This window comes from Mustela erminea, chromosome 7 (assembly GCF_009829155.1).
Source record: "Mustela erminea isolate mMusErm1 chromosome 7, mMusErm1.Pri, whole genome shotgun sequence".
Taxonomy (NCBI): domain Eukaryota; kingdom Metazoa; phylum Chordata; class Mammalia; order Carnivora; family Mustelidae; genus Mustela; species Mustela erminea.
The window spans coordinates 134,289,407-134,300,210 of record NC_045620.1 but is presented as its reverse complement, the minus strand read 5'-3'; the positions used below and the strand labels follow the sequence as shown (position 1 = coordinate 134,300,210).

The window sequence follows — 10,804 nt, the reverse complement described above, 5'->3', positions numbered from 1 at the left end:
GTCGCAGGCACCTGGACAATGTCGGCGCCCGAGAGGCGGGGCCGGTGCACGGCACTGGTGAGGGAGCCCGGGGGCTGGGGCCGGTTTCTGTGCAAGTCTGTTCCCTGCGCTTCCCCTGAACGGCCAACACGGATGCAGCTCAGGTCCTCCACCGGCCCTTTCAGGAACGCCCTAGGACAAAAGCTGAGAGGCACCCCGCCCTGGAAAAGCCTCGGTAGTAAGAAATCCTCGGACTCGGAGGGCCGTGTGCTGGCCACACGCCGCGCTCGGTGCTCTCCCCACGGAGCCGGTCCCCTCACTCTCATGACAGTGAGGCCTGGGCTCATCTCACAGGAGGAACGGATGCTCAAGGAGGCTCAACAGTCAAGATTCCAGAGCTGGTGGGCAGCAGGGCCGGGATCGCACCCTGGGCTGGGTGGTTCCGCTGCCAGCGTCCCAGGCCCTCGCCCCGGCCACACCTGGACACACAGCCCCGTGTCACAGAGCACACGATCACGCCCCGCGAGCTCGTGCCACTGCGCCTGGGACTCAGCGCCATGGCCTACCGGCTCCCCACGCCACAGGGAGGCCCCCCCACGGCCCCCGCCGAGAAGGAAGGAAAGGGAGAGAGACGCCCCGGAAAGGCCAGGCAGGTATGCGGAAGGCCCCGACCCCGGGATACAGGTCTGCAGCACAACCGCCCAGCCCTGGGGACACACTCCGGCCAGCGGCAGCCTCCCCCACCTTCCGAAATCCTTCCCTCTAAGGAAGCCATCAGCGTGCACACAGAGACAAGCAAGAGCTGAGGCCCTTCCTTTGGGAGGAGGCAGGGGACGGGAGGCCAAAGGAGCAGAGAGTGGCAACAGGTGAAGCCTCTGGTCCCGGACCACAAGCTGGTGGGTGCCCAGGTAACTAGACTCTGGTGACGGTGTCTGTCCATACACAGAAGCCACACACACGCCAGACACAGCACGTCACAGACACATCACACACATCTCACACAAACACACACACACACCACAGCCAGTCTGTGAACAGACTGCACCTCTCAGAAGTGGGCATATGTCTGTACCGAAGCAACAGAGATACGACAGGGACAGAAGGACGCCAAGGAAAGAGAGTGGGGGAGACCTGAAGGCCTAAGGAGCAGCGCTGCAACAGGAGGGGCAAAAGAGGAGCGCGATCCGGCAGAGCCTGGCGCCGCGAGCCGGCTGCGGTGAGGCCGGTCGCACAGCCTGCAGCCTGGCCCCGCCGGCACTCTCTCCCTCTGCGCGGAGCGCATTTCCAGCCAGATTCCATCATTTAGAGGCCAAAGAGCCCCCGTCCCAGCTGTACGTAAAGAAACACACCTCCCAAATCACATTGATTCCTGAGAACTAGGGAAACCGAATTCAATTTTCAAATTAACTCAAAAATGGCTCTTTCTCAAAGAAGCTATTCAAATGAAGGTATTTATTTTTATAAATGTTTTCTCCAGCCAGTTTATCTCAAATTGCACTTTAAAAAACAGAAAAAAAAAAAAAAGAAAGAAAATCTGTATTTAATCTTGTAAAAAGTTAAGAGAAAGACCAGTAGCTTCCATTTTTTAGGTATTTACTAAATTATATTCTTTTTATAAAAATGTTTTAACCCCCCCCTCAACACAAACAAGTCACAAAATACCAATACAGAAATGCAAACATGGCCTGCACGACAGCTCCGGTGAGACAGGAACAGGTTCCTGGGGGTCAACCCCGAAGGGCAGCAGGCCCCGCAAGGAAAATGCACCTACAACAAGGCCGATCTGCATTTTTACAACAGGATAACCTTCCATTTCATGGTACACATTTCACAATGTCAGAAAACCACCACTGGCCTCACTTGATTAAACCAGAGGGAAAACAGACAGTGTTTACAGGGAACAAGGACATACAGACAGTGCCCCGAGGTCATGGGGCGACGCACCGCCCAGTGCGGGTGACTGGGCGGTCTCCAAGTCTGCTGTAGAAGGCATGGGGACAGGTGCCAAACCTTTACCGTGCTCAGGTACCAACAGTTTACATAAACTGTTCCGCGCGCTGCCACGACGGTCAGTCTGGGCGCTCTTCCCGAGCCGTGGGCAGGACTGAGTCAGTGGAACGGAGTCAGTGGAACGGCCGGCCACGTCTGTGTCTGGACTTCAGGTGACCAGCTGAACGACGGAGGGTTTTCCTTTCTTGTCGGTGCAGCTTCTCAGCCTCCTGCTGCTTCTTCTGCTGTTCGGACTAAGGGAGAAAATTACATGAGAGAGAAAGAGAAAGAAAACACCGACAACCCCTTCTGTAACCATGAGAATACCCCCGTCACACCACCAACACAGCCGGGCAGAGGGAGCAAAGCTGCCCGGGGGTCTCAGGGCACGTAGACTGGCCCCCAGACTCTGCTCCCGCCGGGCCGAGCCGGGCATTAGCCAGGACCAATAGTTTATTTACGTTGCCCCAAACACACACACACAAACAGTTGCATTTACAGAAGGCGTATTATAAGCCACCACAATTAAGGATCAATCACCAGAACAGATTCCCAAGAATCGTTGGCTGTTTTCAAAAAGTCCAACTCCCCTGGGAAGCCCGAGATTTGCTGTTGTTAAGCCTGGACAAGGGCTCAGCAGACAAGTCGCCTGCAGGTCCCCGGCGTGGGCACACGGGCTCGCGGGCTGACTGATCCAAGGGCATGCCTCCCGTGGGGACGCTCGTGCTGGCCGAGCAGGTAGCCCCGTCCACCCCAAGGAGGCCCGTGGCTGTCAGCAGCAGCTCTCAGAGAGAAGAGAGCCAGTGCAGAACCCACAATGGAGGTCAGAGCCGCCTGGTTTTAAAAGCACATTTGACGGTTCTGAGGGTACCAACTTTTGAATGCAAAGCTCAGAAAGATATTTCCAGCCGCTGGAACTGCACAAAAGGTAAACTGAGAAAGCACTGGTGGGGTATAAGTTCTAAAACCTGGAAAGTTTGCCTTTTAGTCCCCTTATGAGACTGTTTTACGCTGACCTGTGTTACTCTGCGCACCTAAAATCCTCCTTCATATTTTGCTCTTGAAGGAGATGTCCCCGTTCACCTTCAGCGGGCATTATTTCATATTTTAAAATAAAATGCTGAGAGATAAGGGAGCAGGTGGGGATGGAGAGCGATCTGCGAGACTGGGGCTCTGAAAAATGCCTTAAGTGCTTTTTCTGAGTATTACTATTCTTCAAGAGTCCTAATAAATCCCACCCCGTCGGCTCCTCCTGGCATATCCCCAGAGCCGCCGCTTGGCTCCACCCCCTGGGCAACAGCTGGTCAGTTTTCAGAAGTAAAAGGCGTCAGTCTTCTGCTAACTCCAACTCTTCAACAGCTTCCCACAGTCCCACTTGGACTTCCGGTAAGCACCTCACACGGCCCTCCGGGCTGGAGCCGCGCGGTCTCCGCTCTGTCTGACCCTCTTCCCTTTGACCTCGTCCTACACACACGGGCTCTCGTTCAGATCCTCAAGCAAGGCTGCCTCAGTGCCACCCGCTGCCTGGCACCGTGCCTGACCCCTCAGGGTTCCCATGCAGCTTAGAGACCCGACCTCACAGCACCTCCCCGTCCCTGGCCCTACGGTCTGGGTCCGGCCCCACCAGACGCCCTCGCAGCGCCGCGTCCTCTGCTGGAGCACCTGCCACACCGTAAGGACACAGCCGGGCGTGTCCTTCTTTCAGCAGACGGACAGCTGAGGAGCAAGGGCCCCGTCTGTCTCGCCCTGAGTCTCCACAGCACACACCCCAGCACACACTCCACAGCACACACTTGTTGATGGGACACCCAGAAACCCGGAGGAGCCTGCACACGAGCTCACCGAACTATGGTATCAGGGCCCTTGTAGGATCAACCTGCACTGGTGACTTAATATTTGGTTTCGTCACGTTATGAAGTATCCCCCAAAGGGTCTCCTGTCCACATAATTTTGGAAAGCGACAGGCCGAATAAAGATGAACAGGTGCGGGAGCTCGTCCGTCGGCGTGGACAGCCGTCCCGGGCGTGTCCCCGCGGGTCTGCTGGGGGAGCAGTCTCCCGGGAGCCCCTCTCCGTCTGCAGCAGCATGTTTTGCAGAGTCCTGCCAGGCATTCCCCACAAAGGCAGGAGCCTCCAGAGGAGCCTGGAAGCAGCAGTGACTGTCCACAGACAAAGCCCCATGCGGAAAGGGACGCTCACCAGCCTCTCTCTGGCAGGCCACACCAGACGACATCCGCGCTACGTGCCCAGTCCCGTATGACCGAGAGGGCAGGTAGCTCATCAACCAAGTTTCCTTTCCCTCTGCTTTGCCATCCTGCCCCAGCTGCTCGCCCACAGTCGCCAGCAGGCTGGCCCAGAGAAGGGGGGTTGCGGACATGTGTCAGCCCTACGCCTTATTAGAAGCAGCCTGGCCGATGGTCTGGTGAGAAACTGCAGTACAGGAAACCTGAAAACCGGATTTGGGCCTTAATCCTAGTTTTGCCACCGAACAACTGTAAATAATACTAAAGTACGAACTTTCCCCTTACATCCAGTCAAGCATTAGAAAGTATACACAAGGGGTGCCTGGCTGGCTCAGTCGGTAGATCATGTGACTCTTGACAGTGGGGTTGTGAGTTCAAATTCCATGTTGGTAGTAGAGTTTACTTAAAAAAAAAAGTATACACAAAAATCCTGGGAAAACCTGAGATTTCACCTAAATCAATCACACACCTAGTATCAAAGAAGATTTTTACTAGACACTAAACAAATCCCTAATTATTCCTAAACATGAGGTTTGATGGTTACAATTTTGTTGCTCTAATGATACAAACAGGTAAAATCAAACATAAATTGCTATAGTTCCCCACACAGGTTCACAGTCTCTGACGGACCCCACCCTGGGGCCAAGCACCTATTAGTGCTTCTTTGGTTTTTTGCAAAACACTAATTTTAGAGGCATCTTATTTTCATTTTACCCCAAATTCTAAGCCCTGGACAGTCAGGGCTTTCACTTTACAAGGCTTCACTGAGGTGGCCCAGCGACCCAGAAACCCCACAGCCCGCTCCACACCAGCACTGCCAGCTCTGGGTCGCTGAGGGCCCACCTCCGGCGGGACAGCAGGGGCCCCGCTTGGGCTCAGCCTCCACCAAGCTGTGGGCTCGCTCCCAGTCCCGGAGGGGCTCCGGCTGCAGGAAAAGTGCTAGAACAGGAACATGGCTACCTCAACAGGGGACGAGCCTGAGAAGGCCATGCTAAGGTCAGACACATGCATGGCGCTACTGGAAGCCCATGTTCCTATCCTGAATTAACAAAATCACGTCGGAAAACTTACCCTCTTTAATGTGAATGTCAGCTGTTTGCTGCCGACTGTGGTGTCTGCTACGCTCAACGTGCCATTTTTTGCTTCGAGTTTCAAACGATCTTCAAGTGTCTTACTGGAGGAGATTTAAGAGAATGACACATTAATTAGCATTATTTTGATTTGGCATTTGAAACAAGTTTTAATTAGAACAAATGACATGAAGAAAATCTGTTACACTTATGGGAGAGACCGAAAATGGCATTCCCGGACCGCGACCGCGGGAAGAACAGGGGCGGACCGTCATCGCTCAGGCTCAGCAGCTACACAGTAGAAACAGCAGCTGCCGAAACACCCGCTCGTTTAGTATTTCAAATGGTGGTTCCAAATAGATTTTCAAGAGCAGCTCCTAATCTCGCTAAATCACATTTCTGAAGCCGCCATGGGAGGAAAGCTATTTCTGAAGCCCGTGATGGACTGGAACGGTCAGTGGCACGGACATTTCTGGAGTGTTCTGTATAGAGGCCCCGCACCAGGCAGACTGCCGAGCGCTTCACGCTCCCGCCGCCCAGCCACCTCTCCGAGGGAAGACTCCGGGCAGGTCTTCCAGGTGAAGCCAGGGAGAAGCGCCATGCGGGTCCGGAGGCGCCCTTCACCTGCTCTCAGCTCCCGGGGCGACACTCACCACCCACCGTACGGACCCCGGGCCATGAATCCTTCTGACCACAGACGGCAAACGAAAGCTCCGTGGGTAAATTCCATTCGGTCTGTTCACTTCACTGCTACTTTTCTCAGTGCCTTTTCCTTCCACTTTCTTACTTGAATTACGCTTCCCCCAGTGGAAATTTCATCGCGTTTCTTGATCACGTTTTCCACACATTTCTAGGGTCTCTAGGCCCCCCCCGGTGGCCTGGGTGCCATCCGCACCAGAACCACCACCCTACCGGCTTTGCAATCAAGACGTCTAGTTTGTACCTGGCACACGTGACTGTTCCTTGCATGTCACAGTACTCATGTTCTAGCAGAAAATCAGAATGTGGCCCTTTCTGTGAACTGGGCTCGGAGGGGAAAAAACGGTGACTTCCCATGGCAGCTCTGACGCTTGGAGAACCGGCCAAGGCGGCCACACCCATGGGTGCCCGTGATGGAAACGGGAGGAGGGGGCCCAGGAAGCCAGAGGAAGAGAATACGGTTCTCTCTTGTCTGCTGTCCCCTCTTCCAAAGAAAGGTTAACGCTTCCCATTCTGATCCTCCTTGTACCGACCAGAGTTGAGTGTGCCCTTCTCGAGCGACCCTGTAAAAACACCTGACTGAATTTAGAAATGGCTGAATTGGGCGAAGGGTTTGCTTTTGCCTGAAATACGATCTTCATAACTAATTACTGAGCAGAAGCCTTCTCCTAAACGGCCTGCAAGATAAAGCGATGCCCCTTTGAAATTCCGCAGGAAATGTTTGATGTCCGCACCAGGGGAGACTTATCTCCGGTTTACGACGAGCAGTAACGTCCCGAACACGCCTTCTTTACCTAACTTGAGACGTGAAGTGGTTAGCATGAAAGTGGCACTCTTTTCTAAGCAATAATGTTATTAAGAAGCACTTTTAAAGTACTTTTCATCTTCAAAGTGCTTTACAGACGAACTAATTAATCCTTTCAACATCCCTGAGACACAAGTATTTATCCTTTATAGATGGCGAGAAGGGAGGCCAGGCGCTAAATGACTTGCCCCGGGCCACGTGAGGACTCCGAGTCTAAAACCAGGATTCCAATTTAAGCATTTCTGGTTTCCAGGAGTGTGTCAGACCAAACTTGATTTATACCGTTTTGTGCAGGAAATGCGTCCACAAAGCCTTCCAAATGACAAGCTTCCACACGACAGCCGGAATGGAACGAAGCTCTGGTTTGGTTTGGCTTTTTAGCGAGAACGCAGACGTCAAGTGTCAGCGGCTCCCACGCAGAGGGAAGTATGTCCACCTAAGCGCATTCCTGAGCCTGTCCGTGCCCTTCTCGCTCTTTCCTCTCCTGGCTTCCGGACAGCCACGGAGCCACTGAGACAGGGTGGCACACAGCAAACACTCATTTGGGAAGAAAGTGACTTTTCAAGTAAATTGTGGGCAATTACTACTCTTTTAAGAATGACCTTATTTCCTCCATGATAGGGTATATGAATTCTGGTTTTCTCTCAATGTACTTTCAATGTGCACTTGTAAAAACTTGTTCTGTCTGGGCTGCTTGGAAAGACGAGCAGAGTTTTAGAACGAGCCATGGCAGAAGATCAGACACAGGCACTGAGTGTGGAGATTTCTACATTAAAGCGAGTTCCACTTCCCTCCCTTTGAAAGTCGGTTTACGGTATGTGGCTGCTAACCAGCAGGTCCTAAGCCAGCTACTCGAGAATGAATCCAGCCAGAGCCGATTTAAGCAGCAGACAGACACCTGAAAACGGTCTGCTGTAACAGAAGAACAAAATGCAGAAATCCACCCGGTGCGACATCGATAAGGAAGGTTAAGAACTTTAGAGAAAAAAATGCTACAGTCACATGAGGACCAACCCCCCCACCATTTTATGGGGACTGCTAAGAAGACAGATGTGGGCTTCCAACCTTTGTCAACTTTCCAAAGGTTGAAAGGATAGAATTTTCTAGCAGAGGACAAAGGACAGGGCTAAAGGGGGGAGGGAAGAACCAGAGTTCTCAGAAAGGCTATCTTAAAAAAAAAATAGGCATGAAGTAAAAGGAGAAACATCAAATTAGATATTTATTTTATGCCCCAGGAAATAATGCTACTCAACCGCGTTTTTTAAAAGCACTGTGTGGAGGCAGGTGCATTAGTTCAGCATTCAGAGGACTTAACCCAAAAGAAAGGACGCGCTCCTCCACAGTCCACACCAAAGGGAACAGACAGGCAGTGGACAAGCGGAACCTACAGCGAAAGAGCAAATGTGAAACACTCTGTTCGGAGCCGAGTACCTTCGACAGGTATTTACAGAGACCGCGCAGGTCACCGAAAACTCCATCTCAATGCCTCCTGTCTGTCTGCACGTTCCTCGAAGCGCCCATGTTGGGAGATGTGGACGAAAGTGACCAGCCTATCTGCGTTTGGCATCGATCAGCTCTGCTCGGAGTCACAAAGATGCCTGCCGGCCCCTGCTGCCGTGAGTGTGGGGAACAGGCATGTGGGTAAGAGTGCAGAGAGCTTGAAGCCTCTCTCCAGGGCGATGTGACCCCTTGTGATCCAGCAAGTTCTGGCACTGAAGAAATCCCTGCACAGGTGTACGGATTCCTAACCGGAAAAGGGGAAGAGGAAAACTAGGAACAACCTGAACCTCCCAACCGAGGGAACGCTGACACACGTTATGGCCCGTCCGCCTTATGAACCAGCAGTGCAGCTACTGGGAGGCCCACACGCACTTGCAAAGAAAACTTTTCCACGCTCATCGCTGCGTGGATGGAGTGGCTCGCTGGCAACGGGATCGGCAAGGACATTCACAACCAGGAGAGGACAGCCAGCACTGTGCACGTGTGAGCGTGCACCCACAGGAGCCCCTGAATTCTAGAAAGGTACACACAGCAGTGACCTCCGGGAGAGAGTGTGTGGGTAAAAGGGAGACTTTCACCTGTTATTCTACATTCTTAATGTATTACAGTGGAAGAGGCTTACAGGTCACCTGAGTGCGTATCAACTTGAATAAGAAGAGATTTGGTTTTCTAAGTGCAACTTTGGAATTAAACTGCTTTCAAAATTAGATTTAAAAATGCTTCTGTTAAAGTAAGACCATGTTCGGGGAGCCTGGGTGGCTCGTGGGTTAAAGCCTCTGCCTTCGGTTTAGGTCATGATCTCAGGGTCCTGGGATCGAGCCCCACATCGGGCTCTCTGCTCAGCAGGGAGCCTGCTTCCTCCCCTCTCTCTCTGCCTACTTGTGATCTCTATCTGTCAAATAAATAAGTAAAATCTTAAAAAAAAAAAAAAAATAAGAACATGTTCCTTCAGCTCTCACCCACCGGCAGTGAGGAAAATCAGCTGAAGAGTAAATCGGGCCACAGCTTGTCCACAAAGGGATAAATTTGCAGGCACGATAAGCAGTGACCCAAGGGGTACTAAAGTCACCTGGGGAAGAAGATGAGCTCCTCCAAGGCAGGAAATGGCTCTGAAATCTCTGAATGTCCAAGACAGACCACAGGCTAGGTGCTGCAAAGAAGGCCTTCCCACCTAAGGGCCACCTGGCAGGGCGGGGAGGGGAGGCGGCCCCAGCTCCTGGGCGCCTGGAAGCCGTGTCCTTCTAGACCTCTCCTCCAGGCTCCCTAGCACGTCCCCACCAGAGCCTCCCCCGCCGGCCGCTGCCCCGGGTACTGGAGAGGCCCACTGCCCAGGCTCCTGACAGGCCTGCGGCATGAGCTGCCCCACTTTCTACCCATCCATCCTGACGGCCTCCCCTCGGGCTGAGGGTGTACCCCCATCCTTTCTGAGGCCCCCTCCTTACCCCGGGCCCATCTCCTCCCGACCGCTTACTGAATTCAGCTGTCCCTTCGGTCTCCTGCATCACTCTCTGCTCGCCACAGGTAACCCCTCCCCGCCCACTGACACATTCTAGCTCTCCTAAGCCTACAAGACCTTCCCCATCAACCTGTTGGCTTTGATGCCTTCCTTTTTCTGCCAAACCCCTTGGAAGAATCATCCACATTAACCACTCACAATTTATCATCTCTATTCATTCATCCGTCCGCTGCCCTCCAACACTTGGGCTGATGCCTGAAGAAGCTGGTCCCGGCAAGACGAGCGTGGCTTTGCTCTGTCCCGTGGCCCTCGGGGCTCCCTCTGACATTTGTGCCACACCCTTTTTCCCTGCTTTCTCCCTGCTTGGCTCTTTCCAGCTTTCCGCCTCCAACTCTGAAAACTCCTCAGTGATCTTTACTACCTCCTTCTCCTCCGCTTGTCTTCCAACTGGAACCCTTAGCCCTTGGCGGTCAATTTCACTGGCGACACCTATAAAACAGGCAGCAGTGCTCTGCGTGCAGGTGTATCGTTCTAAGGACAGGTGTGCGCTTTTTACCACAGACTCAAAAAATACCTGCTGCTCGCCAGGGGCTCCCCTCTTCACCCTCACCGCACTCTGCACACTTCGAGTGGGCCACAGCACGCGGGACTGCTTGCTCACCCCCAGGTCTCTGGCCCATCCCCTGGGTCTCGGATTCCCTACTGAACGTCACCAAGACACGAGGCACTGCACACTTCCTGTGCTTGCAACCTTAAACCTGATTTTCACTCCATCTCCTTGACCTTGGTGGCAACACGGCCGGACAGTTCAACACTGCCTGACCATTTCTTTCTCCTTTGCTATTAAGTTAGTAATCAAACAACCTTGAGCTGTAAGCCCATTTTCCTCTCTTATTCTTAGACAGTCTTGTGGATAATTTGGCGCTAAGCTGCCTGGTCCCCCCTGCCCCACAGTTCAGGCTTTTATCATTTACTTCTGACTGAACAGTCTTGTTAGCTAAGCTCAGGGGCCCCTCCCTGCAGTTTCTCTCTCAAACTGAGATATTTCATGACCAGTTTCTGGG

General features: G+C 53.0%; 1 protein-coding gene across 1 annotated transcript in view; it reads right to left on the bottom strand.

Moving 5' to 3' along the window:
- Nucleotides 1-1,411: 1,411 nt before the first annotated feature.
- The window catches only part of NOL10 (nucleolar protein 10), an 86,359-nt gene continuing 76,966 nt past the window's right edge, over nt 1,412-10,804 (bottom strand). The window contains exons 20-21 of the mRNA XM_032353319.1: nt 5,282-5,384; nt 1,412-2,222 (exon numbers count right to left, since the gene is read on the bottom strand). Of these exons, the coding sequence (XP_032209210.1) occupies nt 2,103-2,222; nt 5,282-5,384 (223 nt within the window). The 3' untranslated portion in view covers nt 1,412-2,102. The remainder of the gene's footprint in view (nt 2,223-5,281; nt 5,385-10,804) is intronic.